This window comes from Pelobates fuscus, chromosome 4, assembly GCF_036172605.1.
Source record: "Pelobates fuscus isolate aPelFus1 chromosome 4, aPelFus1.pri, whole genome shotgun sequence".
Classification (NCBI taxonomy): Eukaryota; Metazoa; Chordata; class Amphibia; order Anura; family Pelobatidae; genus Pelobates; species Pelobates fuscus.
In genome coordinates, this window is record NC_086320.1 from 156049717 (window position 1) to 156075747 (window position 26031).

General features: G+C 39.5%; 1 protein-coding gene across 3 annotated transcripts in view; it reads left to right on the forward strand.

The window, feature by feature from the left end:
- The window catches only part of NUP153 (nucleoporin 153), a 62922-nt gene that overhangs the window by 22682 nt on the left and 14209 nt on the right, over nucleotides 1-26031 (forward strand). For all 3 annotated transcript variants that reach the window (XM_063451684.1, XM_063451687.1, XM_063451686.1), the window contains exons 7-17: nucleotides 167-205; nucleotides 1580-1630; nucleotides 7332-7478; nucleotides 10569-10621; nucleotides 12827-12941; nucleotides 13953-14096; nucleotides 14754-14846; nucleotides 15237-15318; nucleotides 16774-16890; nucleotides 18016-18615; nucleotides 24405-24584. In XM_063451684.1, coding sequence (XP_063307754.1) covers nucleotides 167-205; nucleotides 1580-1630; nucleotides 7332-7478; nucleotides 10569-10621; nucleotides 12827-12941; nucleotides 13953-14096; nucleotides 14754-14846; nucleotides 15237-15318; nucleotides 16774-16890; nucleotides 18016-18615; nucleotides 24405-24584 — 1621 coding nt within the window. The remainder of the gene's footprint in view (nucleotides 1-166; nucleotides 206-1579; nucleotides 1631-7331; nucleotides 7479-10568; nucleotides 10622-12826; nucleotides 12942-13952; nucleotides 14097-14753; nucleotides 14847-15236; nucleotides 15319-16773; nucleotides 16891-18015; nucleotides 18616-24404; nucleotides 24585-26031) is intronic.

Below are 26031 nucleotides of genomic sequence, written 5' to 3' on the forward strand. Positions count from 1 at the left end.
ATTGGCCCAGTCCATCTTATTTATTGGTACTTAAAACTGGAGATATGCTTTGCGTCCTTTGACTAGTATTGCACATTAAAACAGAGTGTGAAAGGCTTGTGTTGAAGGCAGCTAGTCTAGATGTTGAAAATCATTAGTGCTAATTTATCTTCCCTCTCTATTACAGGATGCCAAAAAAATCCCATCCATCTCCTCTTCATATCTGGTGAGTAAGCTTCTCATATTTGTGTGTGCGCGCATATGATTGTTCATTTCATGTTTTCTGGTTGCCCTGTTGTATATTCAAATACATTGCTTCACAACTAGAAAACTCCCTTGTTTCCACTCCCTCCCCTCGTCTGAGGATGCACATGCACTTTGAGCCGGCAAAATGGTTCAACCACAGACTTTCTCTATGGGAAGCTTGTGAGTGGACCTCATTCAGCCTCTGTAGTGCTAGAGGGGGTGCTGAATTTCAGTTCCAGGAGAACAGCACTGGATTCCAGGTGGGAAAACACATTTGCAAGTTAAAGGGCAAACGGTGAAGGGGGACCATTCTCCATTGTGCCCAACAGGGCATTCTACACAGTAACTATCCCCACCACCACCCTCCCCTACAACAGGGTTAGAGTAAACCTCTAAACACCTGGTGATATCTACTTTAGGTAGCTATATATTTTAGTGTTGCAATTTAATTTTCTGTGATGCTATTAAACTTAGAATTCAAACATTCCAAATCTAAAATCACTCCACATTACAACACAAACGTGTTCCTGACCCTATTGTCTTAAAACCACAATTTAGGCGGCTTCTCTCTCTACCCCCCTCCCCCCCTCCCCCGTTACATTATTTTCAGCGACGCGTGGGTCTGCCTACACTGATCCACCTCCTTGGTGACATCAGAATGTAAGATTTTTAGCCAATCCAATGCTTTCCCATCATTGGATTGACTGAAATCGGCAAGAAGGTGGGATGGGGCAGGGCCAATCAGCACTCCCTCAGATGCATTGAATCAATGTATCTCTATAAGGAATATTTTGCGTCTCAGGCGCTGAGCGGCAGTGCCGCATGCCCCAGGAAGCACCTCCAATGGCCATCTGAGGAGTGGCCACTGGAGGTGTCCCTAGGGGGTAATGTAAACACTACCTTTTCTCCGAAATAGCACAGTGTGCATGAAAATGCCTGCAGGGAATAATTACTCACCAGAACTACATTAAGCTGTAGTTGTTCTGGCGACTATAGTGTCCCTTTAAAATTTAATTTTTCTCTTTGTGACCAGTGTCTACCACATATAAACTGAAGTCTTAGACATATAATGTAAATCAGGACAAATACATTTGAATTTATTTTGAAATACTTTGATGCGTTTATTATATGCACCTTGTTGGCAAAACTGTGGGGAAACATATAACGATTTATATATGTATATGTGACATCTAATTGAAGCCCTTTTGTTCCTTAAAATATATATATATATATATATATATATATATATATCTCTATCTCCAAAACTGCTTGTGTCCTTTAAGAACAGACCAGTGCAATTGAAGCTGTCTGTAACCGGATTAATTTCTTTAAATCTTTCATTTTCATATTACAGGCAGACAAAAGTTTCCAGGATGATATAGGAAGTTCTTCTAAAAGGAAAAAGGTAACCATATATAGGTTAAGAATGGTTAATACTTTCAAAGATCCATAATACCTATAAAAAACATTTTAGCATGTTTCTTATTTGAACAAGTTAAATTATTTGTGAATATTCATAATAGTTATTTTTTGGCAGTCACATGTTTTTCTGTTTTGTTTTTAAAAGGACACAATTTTAGCTTAAAGAATACGCTAAGTACAAAAACAACTTTAGCTTAAAGCAATTTTGGTGTATATGTAATGCTCTGGTAGTCTCACTGCTCAATTCTATACCATTTAGGAGTTAAATCACTTTTATTATGTAGTCTTTGCCACACGTCCACAGCTGTGACTTGTACTCACAATATGAATTACATTTTTGATTTTCAATCGGCTCTTACAGCACATTGTGTTTAATTTAAAGGTGCTTATCTTTTGCTGTGTTGATTGAGCTTAACAGATTACCTACAGGCTGTAGCAGATGAGACTTTACAAATGAAACAGATTTTGTAATAATGGAAGTGGGGTGCGCTGTGTAACTCACATGCAGGGAGTTGTACTTAGGGCTGCCTTTAGATCCTAAATTGCAGAGATTTGAGCAGTGAGACTGCAGGGGCATGAGCTATGTCAAAAACCCTTAATTATAAGTAGTGATGTCCCAAACTGTTCGCCGAACTGTCCGCCGGCGAACATATGCGATTTCCGGTCCGCCCCCTATTCGTCATCATTGAGTAAACTTTGACCCGGAACCTCAGTCAGCAGACACATTCTGGGAGGGAGGGTCTGCTGCTGATTGGCTGGAATGTGTCTGCTGACTGTGAGGTTCCGGGCCAAAGTTTACTCAATGATGACGAATAGGGGGCGGACCGGAAATCGCATATGTTCGCCCAACGCGAACACGCTATTGTTCGCCGGGGAACGGTTCGGGACATCACTAATTATAAGGACACTCTAAACACCAAAATAACTTAAACTTCATAAATTAGTTTTTATGTATTGATCCCTTCTCTGCAGTGTCACTGCCCAATACTCTGCCATTTAGGAGTTTATTACTGTTTATGCAGCCCTAGTCACACCTTCCCTGGCTGTGACTCTCAAAGCCAACATGAATTGTAATCACACACAGAAGGCTTGAACTTGAGCAAGCAATTAACAGAGCAGGAAATAAGAACTTGAATGAGACACAATGTTCAGTAAGAGAGTTAAAGGGGCACTCCGACCACCGATATTACTTTAATGTATTTGATTGGTGTTGGCCTCATTAATATGCTGTATTTTTGTTGCATGCTTAATTTTTCATAGTTTTTGCATAAAGTAAATGTTTTGCAGAATACTGCACCATAAGTCTGCCTCTTTAGCCACCCCCCCCCCCTTACTTCTGAAAAAAAACTTCCCATCAAAGCGGTGCACACAGCTCAACCACTGACAGTACTAAATGATTTTAACAACAAAACAACCTGCATTTGGTGAGGGCACCCATGTAGATATTGTAAGGATATAGCTACCGGTTTGCAGTTTCTGTCTTCATCCAGATTGTGAATTAAAAGCTGCTCACTCAGTGTTTTTAGGGATGAGACACTATGTATTTATTTGTTATTAGGATGTCTATCTATGTTTAGCTAAGGTGACAGGATTATGGTGCAGATATCTGCATAACATATAATATATATAATTTTATCTTGTACAAAAAATATAAAGATTTAAACATGCAAAATAAGATGACATATTAGTGAGGGGAAAAAAATGCATCAAATACATTGACGTTTTATTGCTGCCCAGAGTGTACCTTTAACTCCCAAATGACTGATAACAGATCAATAAGACTACAGGGGCATGATCTATACACCACAACCAATTGAAAGTTATTTTGGTACTCAGTGTATCTTTAGTGACAAACAGATTTTTTTTTCTTGTGTTTAGGCATCTTCATATTATATATTTTTGCTGCTTTTGACCTTTTTGGCCACAGTTTCATATCTTTAATGCCCTTACAGTACTTATGGGTTTAGGACTAATTTATCCAATGACCCAGGTAGTTGGGTGACTATCTCAAAACATCAGTCAGTAGTCATTACATAAGTAATACACACATAATCCTCTCCAACTTTATCCTCTTATTTGCCAGTGTTGTTTGCAAGTAAATCCTGTAAGTGGTTTTTAGTCACGCAATCCTCTCCAGGTTATTTATTTTCCCCCCCCCCCCCTTAGTATTTGTGCCAAAACGTTTCTGCAAAACGCCTTAATTATACTCCTCACAGTGCAATACGGTCAATTGCCTGTGATATTCTTTTCTAGCCAGCTTGTACCCACTAGCATGCTGTGTAGTAGCTCGCTATGTATATTTTAGTGGAACTGGACCAGGGCCATATATGGTGCTATTGGGTTTGTGCATTACCAAAGTCAGTCAGGGGCTCCCTATTCCTGGGCGTCCCAGACCCATCGGTGATGTGTGTGTTTGTGTATAGCTAATAAGCGGTAGTGTGGTGTAGAACTAAAACAATAATATTCAAACTTTAAAGCTTATGCAGCACAGAGCCGTGAGTTCTGGAAGTCCCTCATTTGGATTAGTGTCATCCATTATAGTCAGGTGGCAAGCAGGTTGCTGGCTTGGGTCTGTCGGGCAGTCGTCACATCCCCTATGCCCAGTGCAGAGAGGAATGCATGTCCCTGTAGTGTGTTTGTGCATGGTGCCATTGTCAGAGACATGGAGGGATCTTGGTGTTCTCCACCTGTAGGTCACTCCTACGGTGCGTAGTCAGGTGGTGAGTGAGTAGAGGGATTTCCTCCATTTCAGTTGCTTTGCATAAGTCCTGATAAAAAGACTGTTAGGAGTCCTCAAATGTCAGTGGGGTTTTGCTCCTTACCGCTGCCATGATGTGCCCTTTGTCTAGGGATAGTGAGCAGAAGAATATTACGTCCCCGGGCACTGTGGAAGTAGTTTTGGTCGGAATGCGGTATAGCCCAGCTATGTTGATTTTTCTTGCGGTTGAAGGTGGCAGTATTGTGAACAGCAGTCTCCTCACATAGTGTGGCAATTCCTCCCCAGGCACCATAGAGGGTATGCCCCTTATCTTTGTATGGTTGCGATGGTACCGGTCGTCTTGTGCCAATAATTAATTTGCGGTTCCGGACGGAGGCTTCTGGGATCTGAGCCCCATGGAAGGAGTAGTGAGCCCTGTGTGAGGTGGCCACAGTTCTGCCGTTTCCCCGTCAAGGTCCCTGCTCAGGAGATACTATAGGTTGGGGTATGCCGGCATGAAATAGGCCCCATGCCTGCGTTTCAGCTTTGGTTGCTTTGCAGAGTATAAGAAGGGCATCGGTTGGTGCGGCAAGATGTCCTTTGTCTGTATCTGCTGTGTGCAGGGTTGGATGGTGCCGAGATATAGTGTGGATTGTGTTTTAGGTTGTTGGAGCCGTCAGAAATGGCGTCTGGCAACACCACATGAAACTTAGCCCCACTGACACCTGCTGGCGATCCTGTGGTGAAAAAGGAACCTACATACATATATGGATATATATATATATATATATATGGAACCTACATACATACATATATGGTGGAAATGCCCCACAGTCAGCCTTTTCTGGAAGGGAGTGGTAGAACTAGGTACTGTAACAAAGGTTCTTTTACAATCTGATGCCTGTAATATTGCATTGTACGCTATAAATAAGTTACTTCTATGTACCTTCCAACCTCACTGTATCCTATCATTGAATACTGTCATCACAAAATAAAGAATTAAAAAAAAGAATGAAATGGCGTCTGGTCCAGTTTAGTGCCTGGCTCCACCCTCCACTTCGGCTACTTTTCGATCTTTAGTAACAGTGTAAGGATTTTCCTCCAATTTTTCCCGTTTTTGTGTTAGTGGTTGCTTTACATCCTCCTATGGCATTGACTTTCATATGTTTCATATTTTGTGAGGTTTTCTATGAAGCAATGCAGTTTTGCAGTTTCAATATCAACACTTGTTGAAGGAGGTGTAGATAGTGCTGCTTGACACTTGCATTTTCAAATTCCTCACAGCTGTCACTGCTTTTAAAAGGGTTCATTGTGTATTTGTTTGGCCTTGCTGGTTTTTTTTTTCTTTTAAAAAGAAACAGTCATCAGTGTTAGCCCTATCTATATCAATTTTAGTCTCATGCTGATCTCGTTATTTGATTTTATTTAGATGCACTGATGCTACTTTCCCCATTTGAGAATTTGTTTTTCTTACTTAAAGGGACACTATAGTCACTAGAACAGCTTATTGAATTTGTTCTGGTGAGTAGAATCATTACCTTCAGGCTTTTTGCTGTAAACACTGTCTTTTTCAGAGAAAATGCAGTGTTTACATTACAGCCTAGTGATAACTTCACTGGCCACTCCTCAGATGGCTTAAAATGCATCCAAACATTCAGTATCTCCTCCCTCTGCATGCAGACACTGAACTTTCCTCATAGAGATTTATTGATTTAATTCATCTCTATGAGGAGATGCTGATTGGCCAGGGCTGTGTTTGAATTGTGCCTCCTTGTCAGTCTCCGCCAATCCTAAGGGGAAGCATTGTGATTGGATCAGGCTACCACTTCTGATGATATCAGCAGCCAGCTTGTTTTTCTGAGGCAAACCGCATGCAGATCTACAGCTTCAGGCTTGAATACAGTAAGATATTGCTATATTTATGGAGGCATGAGAGGTCCAGGGTGGCTAGATGGTGTTTTTTTCACACTATAGGGTCAGGAATACATGTTTGTGTTCCTGACCCTATAGTGATCCTTTAAACAGCAGCGTGTGCATATATATGACAAATGTGCCTTTCCCAAAAATAATTACAATACTGTCAGCCTAGCAGGCCTGCAATAAGGTTTTAATGGATTGATCAGAGACTTTCATTTTAGACGGAAGTGCACATTTGAAATATAGATATGTTACTTGCATTTATAAAGCACTAAAATATTTCACAGTGCTGTACAATTGGGTAAAGACAGTAACATATAAACAGACAATACAAAACAGACCTGTGAGCGGAGATCTAGCCCCTGAAGATATTTTATACAGAGTACTTTGCTAGGTAGCCAGTGAACTTATAATCTAAAGGGTAAAATGGGGACATGAGACAAGAGGTAGCAGAGGGAATCTGGAGGGGATAGCACAGAGAAGTAATAGTATAGCAGTAACATGAAGGAATGAGGAGGTGATTGGCTATGGTGCCAAACAGCTGGAAGAGCATGCTATATAGTTGGAAGCAACCAGGGTGCAAGGGTGGAGATGTGCTAGTAGAAATAAAGTGGGGTTGTTTAGTGGAATTGGGCCTAGAGAATAGTTATTTGAAAAAATTGCAGCTGAGAAGGACAAACAGTGTTTGGAGGTGTAGAGCAAACACCTAATTTGGCTTGCAAATATTTCCATCAGCCAAAATAGTAATAACTGCAAGTATAAAATATTAGAGTAGTAAACTATGGGTAAAAATGTTAGTATTCTTATAGTAAATTAATAATATAGTAACAAAGGTGAAATAAATCCAATTGTATATCTCCCAAATTTCTGTCCGTAAGTTCTGAATAGAAATGAAGTGGCTTTGATTTAGTTGGTTTGCGGAATTGGTCATTAAAGTTGCAATGAGGTGTAGAAACGAAGTGGGTTTGTTAGTTAGTGTGTGCAGATATATAGATTATATTAGTGAATATAAACACACTCTTGTATTCTTACCAACTCTAAATGACATTTTACTTTCTTTAATTTTAAGGTTGAGTCAACATATCCCCCTGTTCGTGCTCTTATGACACCAAAATCCATAGTGATCTCTCCAAACGTATCTTCATACATCAAGCCTTCACTGGCTCCATCTGGTTTGGTAAAAAGCAAACACAGAATGCAAAGTGACCAGCAGAAGGTGAGTATTTTACGGTTACTGTAACTTGCATTTAATGTAGATTTTTCATCTGCAAAATGTTCAAATGGCAACATGTACATGAACTATGGTTTACGTAAATGAAAAATTAATATGGTCACCAATGGTGTAAGTTTAAATGCCTCATGAACGCATTATGTAGTCAAGTAAAAACTACATTATATGGACAAAAGTATTGGGACACTGGACCATACATCAAATGGAAATTTTGACATTGCATTTCAGATACATAGAAATAAATATGCAGTTTGGTCCCCTGTTTACAGCTATAACAGCTTTCACTCCTCTGGGAAGGCTTTGCACAGTATTTTGGAGTGTTTCTGTGGGAAATGTTGCCTATTCATCCAGTAAGAGCATTTGTGAGGTCAGGCATTGATGTTGGACAAGAAGGCCGCCTGGCTCACAGTCTGTTCCTTTTCATGCCAACGGTGTTCAATGGGGTTGAGGTTAAGTTCCAACCATGTCTTTGTGGACCCTGGTTTTTGCAGTGGGGCTCAGTCAAGCTGGAATAGTAAAGGGACTTCCCCCAAACTGTTCCCACAAGTTGGATGCAAAGCATTGTCCAAAATGTCTTGTGATGCTGAAGCATTAAGTTTTCCCTTCACTGTAAGTAAGGGGTGTGGCAGAGTTTTGGTGACTGTGCTTGATGTGAGCTCCTGCCGCACAGTTGTGCTAATATTAATGCCAGTGGAAGTTTGAAACTCTTTAGCTTTGGAATCAGCAGAGCGATGTTGAATTTTACCCACGATTCACCTCATCACTCAAGCCCCCCACTTTTTGGCTGAGTTGCTGCTGTTCCTAAACCTTTCCACTTTCCGGTAATACAACTTACAGTGGAATATCTAGCAGGAATGAAATTTCACAAACTGACTTATTGCAAATGTGGCATTCTATCACAGTACCACGATAGAATTCACTGAGCTCTTGAACGACCCATTTTTTTCACTAATGTTTGTAAATGCAGACTGCATGGCTAGGTGCTTGATTATATACACCTGTGGCAATGGGTCTGATTGAAACAACTGAATTCAACAATTCACCCTTTAAGACTGGAGGGCGTACAATTACGCCCTATTTTAAGCGGCTCTAAACGCCGCCATGCGTAATTGTACGCCCTCCGGTCTTTTCTTACTTACCCTGTCACCGGCGATCGCGCTTGGGGGGACTCCCAGGGAGCCCCCCGCGGCACATCCGTCCTCTTCTGTGACCAAATGGCTACTGAAAAAGACTGGACATACCCCATTTGCAATACCTTGGGTTGTCTACTATTGCAAATGGTATGCCATTATGGGTGTAAATTTATTTCCTGGGCTACTATACAGTCTCAAAGGCAACGTAACCAATCTGGCAAATTTCAATTTCAAATGTAACAGGCTATATTTGACCCTGTAACTTCCCAAAAAACCTGTACATAGGGGGTACTGTTTTACACGTGAGACATCGCTGAATACAAATGTGTATTTTATTGCAGTAAAAGCAAACAGTATTATGACATTGACAGTTAAAATGTCATGTAGAACTAAAAAAATAAAAAAAAATCTTATTTTCTCCCTTTTTTTCATATTAAATTATGTTTCATAGCTAAATATTTGATATTAAATGAAAGCCCTGTTTCCCCTGAATAAAATGATATATAATATGGGGGGGTGCATTTAATATGAAAGAGGTGAATTACGGTTGGACAGACATATAGCGCAAATGCCAGGTTTTGTTTACGTTTTGTTCTGTTCACAACGTGTACATTTGGCTCAGTCCTTAAGGGGTTAAGAGGTGTGTCCCAAAACGTTTGTCCATATAGTGTATGTAGTAGGCAGTTCTATGGAATTCCAAATTATGGTGCAGGTGCAAATTTGTGATTTCTGTGGGGAAAGCAAGTCTTATGGCTTGACTGGTGTGCAGATTTTTGTTTAACATGATTTTAAATATATATCTATCTCAAACAAAGATCCCTCAGTACTCTGCAATATATTTACTTAGTTTATTTAGACATCAAAGTAAAAAGGCACATTTTTAACTCTGTGCCCTTACACTTTGCTGAATAAGCCTCCTAAATATAATTCTAAGTGCTAGGGATGCTTAAGCAATACGTAGGCCACATTCCTAATACATTTTAATTACTGCTTTGATTTTCATCTTGGTTAAAGGATTAGTACAGGGTAGTTTCACTGCTTAGTTTATGATATACGTTTATAGTAGTAAGCTGTGGTTCTTCTATTGTATGGTCTACTGAAACCATGCTCACATGTGATGGAACAAATGCATATATGCTGCAACCCCTTGTTGTGCTGACAAGCTTTTTTTACTATTCTTTTTCTTTTCTTTTTTTAAAATTCTTTAAGTTCATGTAGTTATAGTGACCATACTGTTAGTACAGTCTTATAGCCATTGAACATTCGAAGCTATGCGTAAGATCACCTTCTATTGTGTAGGTGTTTCAATGATTAAACAGCATTCAATAATATAGTGCAGTGACATTGATATTTATGGTCACAGAAATGTCTTGTCTATTTTGTACTACAATGAACTTTAATTTTATATATCTATTGGTAGTAAGGTATATAGAGATTAAAAAAAAAAATCAAGAAATGTTTGAGGAAGGGGTAATACTTTTGAAGAGGTTGCCCCTTGCCTGCTGGGGCAGGGAGGCGCATCCATCGCACTCCCTTAGTCAGTTATTGTTCCGTTTAGTCTTCCCATGGTTGCCAGACCTTTTGTAAAAGTGGAAGAAGTGTTCCGTACTTGGGTCGTCATCTTATCCATATAAGTTTCGTTAATTTTGGAGAAGACATTTGTGATAATTGGACTGATGGTAAAGGTGGAGTATTTTACTATTCTTATCTGATCAATTGCTACTCAACCGAATTGGCCTGTTGCTGCAGTTTCCCACCAAGCACACAGAATATCAATGCGGCAAGCAAGTTAGTTTGAGCAGCAGTTGGCCAGATAAGAGAAGAATCTGACCCGCAAACCATTAGGTTTCGTTAAATGTAATAAACTTTTTGATGAGACTTATATATTTGACTACTTTACACTTGATGAGTATTTAATGTGTCCTTTGTGTTTTTATTACAGGAATCAAAAGGAACTCGTATGTTGCATGCTCCAACAGCACCACAAACTGAGAGGTCTGTCATGAACTCTAATTTTTATATTCTAGCATATAGCGCTAAAAATATAAAATGTCCTTTGTTTCAGTACAGCTCTACAAATCTTGTAATATAGCCATAATCTTTTCTAAGACCCCTGAGTGTAATTCTACCTTTCTATATTGGTGGTCTGGCATTTCAAGATACTGGAGTCCTGCTAAAATCCATTCATTTCAGTTTATTGTAGCCCCTGTTCAATGTTCCAATCTTAGCTCTGTATTTTTTAAATGATGTATATATGAATGTTTGTATGTGGGTGTAAAGTTTTGAAAGCAAGAAAAAATATTCTTTACTGCCATTTTACTTGGCAAAAAATATGGGAAGCATTGTTGTGCTAGTAATATTTGTAATATCCTAAAGTAATTGGGAAAATATATAATTTTTTTATGTATTTTAGTCAAATAATGCCAGTGTAAAAGGGCATTTTAGGACACCCTAATACAATTTTGACAAACCGTTCATTGCAATTGCATTCAGTCATGTTCTAGGATGTTGCGGTAAGTACGGGCCTTGTGCCTAGTCCCTTAGCGTGTAAATGGACACTTCAGACCTCTAAAGCACTTCAGCTTCGAGAAGTGCTATGTGTGAAGAATGTTTTCCTTCTTCATTTTATAGAAAGTGCAGATTTCCATAGAAATGCTCCTGAGCTTTTAATTAGACTACTGGTTCTGTTGCTTCCTTGTTGTGTAGCTCATTGAATAGAGACTCAAGGCAGAGAATTGCCCAGAGCACATGCTTTGAAAAGTCTTCCCATTGGGCAGCATTAAAAAATCTGTGATTGGACACCCACAGAAAGATTGGGAAAGAAGGGGGGCAGGTCTTGCAAGTCTTCAGGCAAGAGAGCGGCAGTTTTTGCAAGCTGTTTTTATATACCGTATATACTCGAGTATAAGCCGAGGCCCCTAATTTTACCCCAAAAAACTGGGAAAACTTATTGACTCGAGTATAAGACTAGGGTGGGAAATGCAGCAGCTACTCGTAAATTTCTAAATAAAATTAGATCCTAAAAAAATTATATTAATTGAATATTTACAGTGTGTGTAATGAGTGCAGCGTGTGTGTTGCAGAGCCTTGGTGGGGGGTGGGCAATTTTATTATTATTTTTTTTAATTATTTTAATTTTTTATATATTATTTCTTATTATTTTGAATTTAATTATTATTATTTTATTATTATTATTATTATATATTTTTTTCGTTCCCCCTCCCTGCTTGATATATGGCAGGGAGGGGGGCTCTCCTTCCCTGGTGGTCCAGTGGCATTGGCAGTTCAGTGGGGGGGGAGAGGGGAGCTGTCAGAGCTGTAACTTACCTCTCTCCTCCTCCGCGCCGTCCGGTCAGCTCTTCTGTCAGCTCCCACTGTAAGTCTCGCGAGAGCCACGGCTCTCGCGAGATTTACACTGGGAGCTGACCGAGGTGCTGAACGGACGGCGCGGAGGAGGAGGGAGCTGACAGGAGCTGCAGGAGAGGTAAGTTACAGCCCCCACAGCCCCGTCTGTATTATGGCAATGCAAATTGCCATAATACAGACTATTGACTCGCGTATAAGCCGAGTTGGGGTTTTTCAGCACAAAAAATGTGCTGAAAAACTCTGCTTATACTCGAGTATATATGGTGTGTATATATATATATATATATCCCAATAATGCATGCATATTTTCATTGGCAGTATATCTACTAAGCTGATTTGTTTATTTTTCCATTTCTTTGACACACTGCTTTCAAAGATTTAACTCTCAATGATGTACTAAGAAAGAGCAACATTTCATTCTCAGTCTTGCCTGCCTCACAACCAGTAGAAAAAATGCAAGTTGGAAGTTTCCATATGTGTATCAAGAGGCAGTTTCCCCCTTTTTAATGCCAGTTCATATACACTAGCAGAGATGGGGTTTGTCCCATGTCAGCTTTGGGTGAATTGTTGTTCTTTTCATCATTCACTTTTGATTTAGTCTACAGCAGGGATATCCACTCTTATTGCTTGAAAAGTCTTAGTGCTATCAAACTGCAGTCTCCAAGGGCTGCACTGTATAACCTCTCCAAACTAGCAATTTCCTAGTCTCTAGGAATATATTTACTAAAAGAGTATGGCACTGTATGTGTTTTCCATTACTAGGGTTGCTTTTGCTTTCTAATAAATTGTCGCTGTTGCTTTACTTACTGTTTTTTTGTTTTTTTTCCCCAACAGCTTTTCTTACCCCAAGTCCAGCACTCCTGCATCTAATGGCTTATCATCCAGGGGAGCTGGAGGTAAAATGATGAGAGAGAGAAACTCTCATTACACAATAAAGCCAGCAGAAGAGGTAAGTAATTTGTTTTGCTTTGTTCATGTTGCAAAATAGGTGGCAGACTCATTTAATTCATTAAATACAGGAGATTATAGATCTTTTAGAATAAAATCTAGCTCATTGCATGTTTTCAGGTGTTTAAAATGACAGAATGCCAGAAACTAACATGGAAACCAATGTACAGTTTATTTGCTTAAAAGTAAACTATAGTGCTAGAAAAATAGTTTTCATTACTTACCTGATTCCAGCACCGATGTCCCTCGACACTCAGGCTCCACTCCTCCTCCTCCTCCGCAAGCCAGCAGGTGCACATTTGCAGTAAATGTCGTGCTCACATTAGGACTTCTTCTATAGGAAAGCATTGTATAATGGTTTCCTACATGGTTTTGGGTGATGCTGGGTGTCCTCATGCAGAGCACCAAAAGCTACCTAACCACCCAGAAGTCCGTCTAGTGGCTGTTTGGTAGGTTATTATTGCAGTTTATTAAAAACAGTGGTTTGGGTGCCTATACTGTCCCTTTTAAAATAATTTTACTTTGGTGCTGGTTAACATTGTTACATATAGTTACATAGCTGATAAGAGACTTGTGTCCATTAAGTTCAGCCTTCCTCACATTTGTTTTCTGCTGTTGATCCAAAAGAAGGCAAAAAACCCAGTTTGAAGCACTTCCAATTTTGCAACAAGCTAGGAAAAAAATTCCTTCTTGACCCCAGAATGGCAGTCAGATTTATCCTCGGATCAAGCAGTTATTACCCTAGATTGAAAGATTATATCCTTGAATATTCTGTTTTTGCAAGTATGCATCTAGTAGCTGTTTGAATTACTTGGCATGTAAGACAATTGGAATTGATAATCAAAAGTTTGTGTAGTAATCTTGAACTCAAATGCTGTTGTATAACGTGTTCTGACATACTGATTGTGAGCTATATGTAATCTGTTTAGTAAAGAGGTTTTTACATTGCCAATATCCAATGCTAGGCAACATTGTTCTTGTGTATCCACAAACTACAATTTATTTATTTTAGTTGTCAGAGGCACCTGTTTTACCTGAAGTACCATTGCCATTAAGCACGGCATCACTACCCAGCTTTAACTTCTCAACTGCATCCACTGCTACGTCCCCGTTAACAGCTCCTAAACCTACAGATAGCAAGACTGCTTCGTGGCAGGTATGTTGGGATTCTTTAACAACTAAACATATCTGATTGATTGATTGTGACAGTTTACCGTGTGTACTTCTTTTACAAATTTAAGATTCTCCAGCCTTTAGTCCAATACTGACTGAAACTTGCCTTATTTATAAAATTCACATATATTTGCTTAATTTGTCTTAAAAAGAGATTTTTATATTGCATGACATGTCAGATCTAGGGCTTCTGAAGTGAGTGTTATTGGCTAATGTCTATTTTACATTTTCCCTTGGTTGTATGGGTATTTTTATTGTTTTGTTTTTTCCACTCCTTCTGTAGCTGCTCCATTTAAAATAACCATGCATATTAATCAAAGATAACCACACCCTTTCTATTATGCATGGGAGCTCTGTAAGCTTTGTCCATAGGATCCAGGTCTGAACATAATCTTTCTTGTCCTGCATGATTTAGAAAGATTGGAATCTGAGGCAATGGCTCTACAGTTTGGAATCATGCTAAATTTGATGACTAGTATTGTCAGACTAGACAAATGTTTCTACAATATTTAGTATGATTTCTTGCTGCTCTCTATTAACTAAAGTTCTGGGAAATATAGTTGCAATTTCAGCACCATATGATTTTATATCTGTATTCTCACAAAAATGACAGGAATTCTTATCTACGGTTTAATTTCAGCAAATGACCAATTTGACCAACAACCCTCTGTTCACATTTTCATCCCCAATTGTGAAATCAACTGAATCCAATGCACAATCTCCTGGGTCATCTGTAAGTATTTATTAACTCCTCATTACAACTTTTTGAGTGCTGTCACAATAACTTTTAGTTACCAGTATTTGTTTTTAAGATTGCCTTATTTAGTGCTGTAACTTTTTAAATGGTTATTGGCACCTGCTCTCTAACCTGTTTATGCATAAATGTGTTGATTATAAATTGGAATTCCCCTTTTAATTGATTAAGCTTGGCTTTTAAATGTCCCAGTGGATTTTGTTATCTCCATTGAATTCTTTTTTTTTTTTTTTTTTTTTTTTTTTTTTTATAAGAAGGTTTTAATTTAGTGTAACTCTAATTACTCAATTTGCCTTGCATATATATTTCTTAATTTTAGTATTGCATAAACTGCCTATCTTAAGTGTGTTCCAATGTGTTTCTTCATAGGTTGGTTTCACGTTTAGTGTTCCAGCTGTGAAATCTACTCCACCTACCACTGCAGATAAGATGATTACTACAAGTAGCCCTGGTAAGAACCAGTGTTTTCTTATGTGCCCCACTATAAGAGATTTGGCATGATGCTTTGTGAAATGTGCTAGTGAAACAGCCTCACCCATTTTTAAACTCTGTAGATCAAGGTTCAACAATCGCCCAGTTGTGTTCATTTTATTGGGCAAGGACTGTTTTTGTTAAAAGAATGCTTAAACCTTTAACATTTGTATTGTATCTTTACCCCTTTACATACTATATCCCCAACATAAGAAAAGAATGTTTACATACATTTTGTTTCTTTCTCGCAGTTGCTCAACTCCAACGGTCTCCCATCCTCTCACCAAAAATGGTGCACGTGAAGAAATCACCCAGAGTATAATGCTTCTCATAGGGAAGCATTAGTCTGTTTTCCTTTTGAAAGCTCTCGCTTCAGAAACCTTAAGTTACTTGTTAAAGGAACACTATAGTCACCTAAATTACTTTAGCTAAATAAAGCAGTTTTAGTGTATAGATCATTCCCCTGCAATTGCACTGCTCAATTCACTGTCATTTAGGAGTTAAATCACTTTGTTTCTGTTTATGCAGCCCTAGCCACACCTCCCCTGGCTATGATTTACAGAGCCTGCATGGAAAAAACTGGTTTCACTTTCAAACAGATGTAATTTACCTTAAATAATTGTATCTCAATCTCTAAATTGAACTTTAATCACATACAGGAGGCTCTTGCAGGGTCTAGCAAGTTATTAACATAGCAGGGGATAAGAAAATCTGAATTAAACAGAACTTGCAATAAAGAAAGCCTAAATAGGGCTCTCTTTACAGGAAGTGTTTATGGAAGGCTGTGCAAGTCGCATGCAGGGAGGTGTGACTAGGGTTCATAAACAAAGGGATCTAACTCCTAAATGGCAGAGGATTGAGCAGTGAGGCTGCAGGGGCATGTTCTATACAACAAAACGGCTTCATTAAGCTAAAGTTGTTCAGGTGACTATAGTGTCCCTTTAAGTTGTTCGTTCAAGCGGAATAATTCCGAAAGCTTTCCTTGCAGTCGCCTTGATGGTTGGGGAGCGTCCCTAAATAAGTTCATAAAGTTGCAAATGTCTCTTCAAATTGATCATTTTATGAATTTAGACAAGGAGGACTTCCTATTCATGTCGCTAGCAATATAAAGATTTATTTATTTTCTGCTAAACTAAGAACTACATTGTATAGTGTTTTGATTATAATGTTAAAGTAATGCTATTTAATATTCATTGTTCATTTAATTTTGCTTCCTAATCATACATTTGTCTGCATTGAAAGCCATCTACTATTTTGGGAAATATCCTGCTATGACTTTGCCAAAAGCATGGCTTTAAATGCTCATTTTATCCCTTTTCGATTGAAAATACATGATGATGGTATATCTAACTTCTCTTATAACAGTAGGTAATTGTTGCACAATTTATATAAAATGTATGGATTTTAATTTTATTTATTTTTCCATTTTTATAAGCCAAGTCATTGATGAATAACATAAGTGCAAAGAAGAAAGAGGAAGAACATGGGGGATTTTGTAAACCTGCAAAAACTTTAAAGGAAGGAAGCGTGCTAGATATTTTGAAGAGTCCAGGTATGTGAACTTAATTTTTTTTTTTTTTAAACAAATTAAAAACATCTGTACCGATTTTAAATAATCTCAGTGATTTTGTAAATTATTTATTTTTTCTTTTGGGTCTGTGTGCGTTTTGTACAAGTAAGAAAATCTAATGTTTCCTAGTTTTTGTTTTTTTAATCCCTTGATGTTGTAATTTCTAAAGAGGACATGTTACAGTAATGATATATCACTTTCTGGATTAAGATTGTAACCAAAATAACACTATTACAATAATTGTGTATTGGTCTCTCTCTAAATCTCAATATAATACCAAAGGTTTAGATTTCTAAAAACAAAAAAACAACTTCACAACCCCCGCTCCACCCCCCCAATGGCACAAGCAAGGATGACACTAAAAAGTACTATAGTGCTAAGATAATAACTTTGTGTTTCTTTAGCACTATAGTTTCCTTTAAGCACCAGCTTAATTTGGTTCTTCTGGGCCAGGGAATTTGCCAATGCAGGCAGAGTAGTGTAAACATTGCACATTCAGAGGAGAGGCAGTGTTTACATTGCAGCCTAACATCACTACTAGTGACTGATACTTGGACAGCCACTAGAGGGACTTCGTACATGTGGTCCTTCAAGGATCGCAATCCGTACATATCTGTGAACAGATGCTGATTAGTGCAGCATGACAATTGCTGTGCATGTGCACAAGCCCCCAAATGCTACCACATGAGGAAGCATTGGATTGGCTAACAGCATCCGTAGTGACAATCTTGGTCCGCAAATGAGCGGCTGCAGTTTCCTTGCTATGCAGACTTGATTTCGAGGTCTCCACTCTCTCGCTGCTTCTAACCTTGGACCCTCAGTAATTACATCAGTAGAATGCGTACTGTGTTGGAAATTCAATGTTACAGTTATCAATTTGTTGCTCACACTATTTTAACCCAGCTGACAGGAGTGCATAGACCAATTCTAAACTACATCAGCAGTGACAAACCCATTCTGATAATTTTATGAACCTTACTATCATGTCATATTTGACCTTAAACATAAATCATAATGGCTTTGTACATTATAATAGTTTATCTATTTAGGAGTATATGTTATGCTACACATTCTAATACAATATTTTTTTTTCCACTTTCCCCATAGGCTTTTCCTCTAGCACATCTGCCCAGACTTCATCAATCTCTCTTGGAAAAAGCACATCACCTCTCACTCAACCTGCAAGCAAAGTGACACTTGGAGAAGGCAATAAACAAGCATTTGGACTTTGGCAGTGCAGTTCATGCTTCCATGAGAACAGAGCAAGTGACAACAAATGTGTTGCCTGCTCTGCTGCCAAGGATCAGTCTGTAGGACTCCCAAAACAACCAGCTTCTTCAGAATCAAGCCGCAATCAAAAAAACAGTGCTACTTTACCAGTCTTTCAGGGTTTTGGAGACAAGTTTAAAGTGGCAGCAGGGACATGGGATTGTGATACCTGTTTAGTACAGAACAAGCCTGATGTTACAAAATGTGTAGCATGTGACACCCCAAAGCCAGGGACTGGAGTTAAAGCTGCCCTGCTTTTACCTCCTGTGACTACGGAAAAATCAACTACTTCTCAATTTGGCCTTGGACAAGCTTCTACAGGCTTCCAGTTTGATGACAAATTCAAAAAACCCGTAGGACTGTGGGAATGTACAGTGTGCTGTGTGCAAAATAAAGCAGAGGATGTGAAATGTATAGCTTGTACATCAGATAAACCAGGTAAGTCTTCTCAGATTAATTCTTTATAATAGTTTTAAACACCTTGAAAAAATTAAAGGGCTACTCTGAACACCAAAAAAAATGGTTTATTGAAGCTGTTTGTGTTTGGTTTTGCAGACTTAGCCATACCTTATCTGGCTGTGACAAGTTGTTTAATTTTCAATCACATGCCGGCACAGTTTGTTCACTTTAGAAGTTTGTATCTCCTGCTCTGTTAATTGAACTTTAATCACATACAGAGGAGGCTCTAGCAGGCAAATCGTGCAGGAGATAATCAATGCGAAGTTAAACACGTGGTGTAATAAAGGAAGTTTTAAAATTAGTTCTCTTTATAGGAAATCTGTAGGGAGACTCGGTGATTTAACTCCTAAATGCAGTTGGACATCAGGGGCATGATCTCTACACAAAACCACTCCATTAAGCTAAAGTTGTTTTGGTGCTTATGGTGTCCCTTAAGCTGGGTTTTTGCATTGAGATCCCTTGTGCCCATCATTAATCAGATTATTTTATTTTTTTTTTAAAGCAAACCTTTCTGGGACAGTTGTGTGGTGTTTGGTTTTTGTTTATGAAAAGAAATTTAAAAAAAAAAAAAACATTTCCAGTTGAGGAGCTCCTTCAGGGAAGCAGATTCATTTTGTAAAGGCCAGTGTTTTTTAAACACAAAATGTAATCCCAGTTAGACTTTTCTAGTAACCAGTGTGCTTGCACATAATCCAAAAGCTAAATGTTCGCAAATATTCAGTAGATCTTAACTTAAACAATTGTGGATCTTCATTTTCACTCTTGTGAATTTTCACCAGGTTTACTCCTCATTTTAAATGTATGGAATACCTGGATAGGTTTTGTTGTATAGCTACAAATGCAAGGTTGCCAAATATGACCATTTTGTTCTTTGTTTGCAAAAAAATCTAATTTTTAGAAAATGTCTAATCAACCTTTTATATTAAAGGGACACTATAGTCACCTGAACAACTTTAGCTTAATGAAGCAGTTTTGGTGTATAGAACATGCCCCTGCAGCCTCACTGCTCAATCCTCTGCCATTTAGGAGTTAAATCCCCTTGTTTATGAACCCTAGTCACACCTCCCTGCATGTGACTTGCACAGCCTTCCATAAACACTTCCTGTAAAGAGAGCCCTATTTAGGCTTTCTTTATTGCAAGTTCTGTTTAATTAAGATTCTCTTATCCCCTGCTATGTTAATAGCTTGCTAGACCCTGCAAGAGCCTCCTGTATGTGATTAAAGTTCAATTTAGAGATCGAGATACAATTATTTAAGGTAAATTACATCTGTTTGAATGTGAAACCAGTTTTTTCCATGCAGGCTCTGTAAATCATAGCCAGGGGAGGTGTGGCTAGGGCTGCATAAACAGAAACAAAGTGATTTAACTCCTAAATGACAGTGAATTGAACAGTGAAATTGCAGGGGAATGATCTATACACTAAAACTGCTTTATTTAACTAAAGTAATTTAGGTGACTATAGTGTTCCTTTAAATGACTACCAATGGACGAATACAATTTTATATTGCATTTTTATGGTCAACATTGTTTAGAAAACATTTTGTATAGGCAGTTCTTAGACTGCTGGGGCAGCACAGATGTGTCCTTGGGACATTTTGCCTCATTTGGCTTCCAAAGTCGATTTTAGTTTTGAGGCTTTTCCTCCCTTCCGGTAAAAACTACTCTGCTGGGCTCTGTGTTCCACCAGTGTTTGAATAGTGCTGTTTCTGAGTAGCAGCTGGGGTAATTGGCAATTATATGTAGGAGAGCCGCAAAGACTGTGTTGCATTCCTCCGAAATCTCACAGTGCATGTCCACAAAAGATTTCTGTAATTTTACAAAAATCTTACATTTGGAACGCAATTTACATACTTCTCAGATTTCCTAGCACTGGGAGCAAGTCAGCAGACTACAAGGAGCCACACTTTAAGACTTAAGTAAGATAAAAATGATATTTCTTAGTTTCACCTCTAATTGGACTTGTACGGTGCTTAAGTTTGACTTTACTTGATTTCTTCTAGTTCAGTGATGGCTAACCGTGACACCATAAATTGTTTCTGGACTACATTTCCCATGATGCTCAGCTAGCTTCTAGTCTATCATGGGAAATGTAGTCCAGAAACAATTTATGGTGTCAATGTTGGCTATCACTGTTCTAGTTGTCTAATCCAGTGGAATTGCCAAAAAAAACTCTAAAGTGGCTTTCAAAATTAAGTATTTGTCCTGAGCTTCATGTAATACTTTTTTATAACTTAAAAAAAAAATGTACTGCAGCATGTTTTAAAATAATCTTTGAGATGCACAATAGGAAAAATACGATGAAAGCGTACATTCTCTTTAATATTCAACAAATGTTTGCGGCAGAACAGAATGGTTACTTTTGATACATTTCCTTTCTCTGGCTTAGATTCATCAAGGAAGTGGTCTTAAAGTGGGTCTGTCACCTCAAGCTTACCTTTCTCCTATTGTGTTCTTTCACTTCCTTTATTAGAATCTGTTCTTTTCTTAATTTCTGGTCTATTTTTCTTTAAAACATCAGACAAATTAGGGACCACTTTGTCTTATGTAATTTTCCTACGTTTGACAATTTTGTCAAGATTGCCAAATGTAGGAAAAATACATAAGCCAAAGTAGTACCTTATTTGTCTTTTTTTTTTTTTTATTCTTTATTTTTGGAGTGCAGGTGGTTACAAAATATAAACTTGCGTTCCTCAATATGGGAACATAGATATGTTAAACAGTGGCCTTGAGAAAACATGCACATTTTTAGGGGTAAAGTTACTTAGGTAGATATGTCTATGCAATAACAATCAGATTAAGAGTAGATTTATCTGCAGCTTCCTGACTACTTTGGTACTTAAGACTATACATATAAGAGAAAACAATAGTAGGCATATGGATAGTTAGGGCAAGATAGATCATGTTGGTACTAAGATTTGTATCACGTTACAAGAAACATCTTAGAGGAGTGCCAGGGAACACATTTAGGCTGAGCCATAGAAAAATTATAAGGCAAAATCATCTGTGCTAAGCTGACTAATAGTGAGTAGGTCGGCATAATTAGGGCAGTTAATGTAGCGATCACTAGAGTCACTTAACCCACGCCAGCTGCTGGTATATGGTTGTCTCCCCTTGTGTCGTTGTGTAGGCCTGCCCGCCCACCACAGTGAGGGTTGATCTCTCGGTGTGTGGATGAGATCCTTGGGTAGTCCGTTGGGGGCTGCTGGATACTCCGATTTGTGAGGCGTAGGGTGGCCTCCGCGGTCCATCTGTATAGGTTACGGGAGGGCCCACTTTTAGAACACCTTTGCTTAACGGTGGCTGCCGTTCTCTTAGGCCGCTGGCCTCTTGGTCGTCCCGTTTGTCGGGCTCTTGACCCTGACGGGTGGCGCCGTGCGGTGGGCAGTAGTGGACTGGGTATTACTTTCAAGCTGTCTCTTTTATGCTTGGGTTTCTGTGGGTTGGGGCCTAGTCGCCTGCTCCGAGGCCCATCAGCCTCGTGGTGCTAGCCACCAGGGGGTAGGTTCTGCTGCTTGGTAGTCGCTTTCTGCTTCCCCTGTGTCCACGTCCCCCTACCCCACAGTCGTTGCCAAAAGGCTCCGAAGAGTTCATCCAGCCGCTTTTCATAATTGTCCAGTAGGTTGTATGTCGGTATGGCAGCCGCCATCTTAGCTCTGGCTGTGTAGCAGTGTGGTGAGACAGGATCAGGTAAGTTCCCTGGTTCCTCTTGTCGTCTCGTGGTCGAGTCTGTAGGCATAACGATTGTGCCGGGATATCCTTCACCGGCAAGGGGGGGAAACGGGGTTCTCAGCGCTTTCCGCTGGGCTGCTCGCAGGGAGGTCGGCCGCCTCTCCCACGCTTGCATCCGCAGGTAGGCCTCCACGGTTTGTCAGCTTCAGCGTTTCTCACCGAGCCCGGCTGGTCGCCCAAATCAAATGTGTTGCAGGGTAACGCCGATTATCTGGTGCATCCAATTATTATTTTCCTTGCGTTTTAGTAGTGTTATGTAGCTTTTTTTGTAGGTTTCTTCTCGGAGCTCTGGTGTAGTGCGACCAGCTTGCTCGACGGCCAGGCCCCGCCCCCCTTGTCCGATGTTTTTAAAGAGAAAAAGATCGGAAAATGAGAACCAATTCTAAAAGAGGAAGAGAAGAGGGAACAATAGGAGAAAGGCAAGTTTGAGATGCCATTATAACTGTGGGGGAGCAGGGCAGATCTGGTAGTTCCAAAAGGTATAAAGCCTTTTCCTTACATCCAAAGTTAATCCAGCTAAATTAGAGTGTGGATGGATCCTGAAAAATGTGCAAACATTAGGTTTCAAGCTTAAGATTGGTACCAGGTGCTCATGGTTTGTGTGGCAGTGGCTTAACTATCTAAAGAAGAGAAAAAATTAACCAATTCCTATAAGCAATTCAGTAGGGTTAAAGGAACTAACACAATATTTCCCTTCAGTTAGTCATGTCCTCAATTGCTGGAGCCTCGGTCTGGCTGCTTTTCTTGGCACATTTATGGAAAGTGGCTAATTTTCTCAGAACTGGACAGTTGGCTTAAAGCTTTGTGTGGCTCCCTATAAAGGTGGCCCTGAAGCTTGCATCCGGAAATATTGGGGTTTCTGCAGTGGGCTGCAGAGCCATTTGGCTTTATTCTAGGGCAAAAAACATAGCTTCCGTCCAAAAATCCATTTGTGACCAATGTTTTGAGATGGAATTACTGTTTGGCAGCCTCACTGAATGAATTGATCAAACAAATGGCTGATGGAAAGGAGAATTTACCTCAGAGCAAGATGATGTCTGGATTGACCCGTTCTTCAAGCGCAAACCTTGTAAACAGGACTACTTTCCTGGAAGCTCTAGAGCAGTGATGGCGAACCTATGGCACGCGTTCCACAAGTGGCATGCCGAGCCCTCTGTGGGCACGCGGCCTTATGTCGCCGGGTGAGGGGGGTTGCTGGTGCCTGTCGGGAGGACCTGTAGGCAGGGGGAGGAATCTGGGAAGCGGCTCTCCTGTCCTCCCGCGAGCAGGGTGTGTAGCACCACGGCAACACTCCACACAGAATTGCGCGGGAGGACAGGAGAGCTGCAGAGGCACATACCACCAGGGCTGGCTGTCCCCCCCCCCCCCCCCCTCCTTTACCAAAGATAAGAGGGGAGGGAGGGGGATAAATACTTTATGCATCTTTACCAACCCCCCCGACGCAAACTCAGCAGCACCCCCACACACGCACACAGCACCCCTTCCCCCCGCCCCCACACACGCACACAGCGCGCCCTCCGCACCCATGCGCGCGCACACATACACTGCACCCCTTAATGCAGTGTGTGTGTGTGTGTGTTCTATGTATGTACTGCATTTGTTGGAGATACTACTAAATATAATCTTAATTTTATCTATTTATATCATTATTTAAAATTTGTATCATTGAACTCTGCTGTGTTCGGAAAACTGTACGAGTTGTTTTTTCTAAACTTAAACCTCACTATTAAGGTTTAATTGCCATGTTGGCACTTTGAGGGGAAAAAAGTTGTCATTTATTGCGGTTAGGGCACTCTGGCTCAAAAAAGTTCGCTATCACTGCTTTAGAGCTTCCTATTTTTTTTTACCAATTTTTGATGTCTTATCAAAATCATGAAAACCTTTATTTTCAACCTTCTAACAACCAACAAAAGGTGATTGTCAGTTTACTAGTCCTTCCATGACAGCACTAATCCTATGCCAGCTTAGAAACCAGGTGTCTGTACATGAGCAAGCTGTTCACTGCATACATACCTAATTTAAATCTGTTTTTCCATAGGAACATCTGCAAATAAGAAATCTCCCGTGACAGAGGCACCCAAGTTAGGATTGTTGGATCAGTTTAAGAAGCCTTCAGGAAGCTGGGATTGTGACGTGTGTTTAGTGCAAAACAAGGGTGAAGCTACCAAATGTGTAGCGTGTGAGAGTGCCAAACCAGGCAGCAAATCAGAACTAAAAGGTGGGCACTAACTTGTCTCTTTATGGGGGCAAAAACTACACTAGCTCTGGAAATAAACATTGCTTAAAGCACCTACATTGTTCATTTTCAGTTTTTTTTTGTATGCGAGTTATATCGGCTTTCTCCCAGGAATGACAATGGTGGGGAAACAAAATGTCTGTTTGGGTTTGTACGAAGAGGAAAGCTTGCTGGGGGGACAAAACTATCTTGGTATGCTCTTTCAGGTATCCCATTGTGAAATATTTCACCAATATATTATGGAAATCCATACCTCACATACTGTTATTAGATGCATACATCTAATGTTCGTTACTGGTAAAGTACCATCTAATATGATCTTTACGTTAGAAAATCTAACAGATTATGTAAAACTCCATTTCCTCCCTAGTTGTTAAGTGTAAAAAGACACATAGAGCCTAAACATTCTAGTAGGCAACTACTAGAGGATGTGATGGGCTTTCTTTTTAACTGTCCACTGGTGGAGACTGGCAGAGATCATCCTCTACATCACTTGTTAGTCACTAACCTTCAACTCTCTAAAATTACTAATTACTCCCTGTGTCCCTTTATCATTTAGTGGTTTTTCTTTCTCCAATCTTAATAATGTCTTTGTACTTAAGTGTTGGCGAACAAGCTTTCCCATGTATTACTTTTCCCACCTTAACTTGCAGTTAAGTAGTTTATCCTACTGATCACCTAAATGCAAAATGAGGACCATTAACTTGTAACAGCTACCTTTTATGAATGTGTTTGAGAGATGAACTCACTCACTAGTCTTTGTTCCTTGAAGTACTGTACGATATGTACTGCTGGAGAGTCCGTAGTAGGCCCTGTTCATTTCAAGGTGAAGAAAGCAACTTCTCACCAAACACAGCTGGGATTGCTGCCTCGCTGGCAGAAGGGAAGTCTTAAGGGTCTTGAGCTGCATACTAAATTCAGGTTTTACAGATTATCTGGTTTGTTTTTTCTTTGCAACACATACAGTATATCCTCTGCACACTAGGTCATTATAAGCAGTGAGGGTGCATTCTACTTTTTACAAGTTCAATAGAGACCTGACTGTTCTAATGAACGTATCTTGCAGAGTATTTTTTAATACAGTGTAAGAATGGGTCACGGTAGTTTTTAAAATATAAGAATGTTGCCAGCCAAATGCCATGTACAGAATGTTTGTCCCTGTCAATCTATGTTCTCGCACTTCAGGTTCTAGTTGGTTATGCCCCACTCCACCATAATTATTGATTTTTAAAATGGTATTAACTTTGGAAGTCTGTACTGTCTCATCTTTGTTTTTCCCTTTTTTGCTCCAAAAATAGTTCATGTCATTACTAAACTAGGAGACGACAAATGTAACACAACTCCCATACACTCTTGCTGTGCTCCTAAAATTAATAAGCTAGAACAGTGCTTTTGAAAGTTAGAAAATCAGATTAGCTACGTCACACCT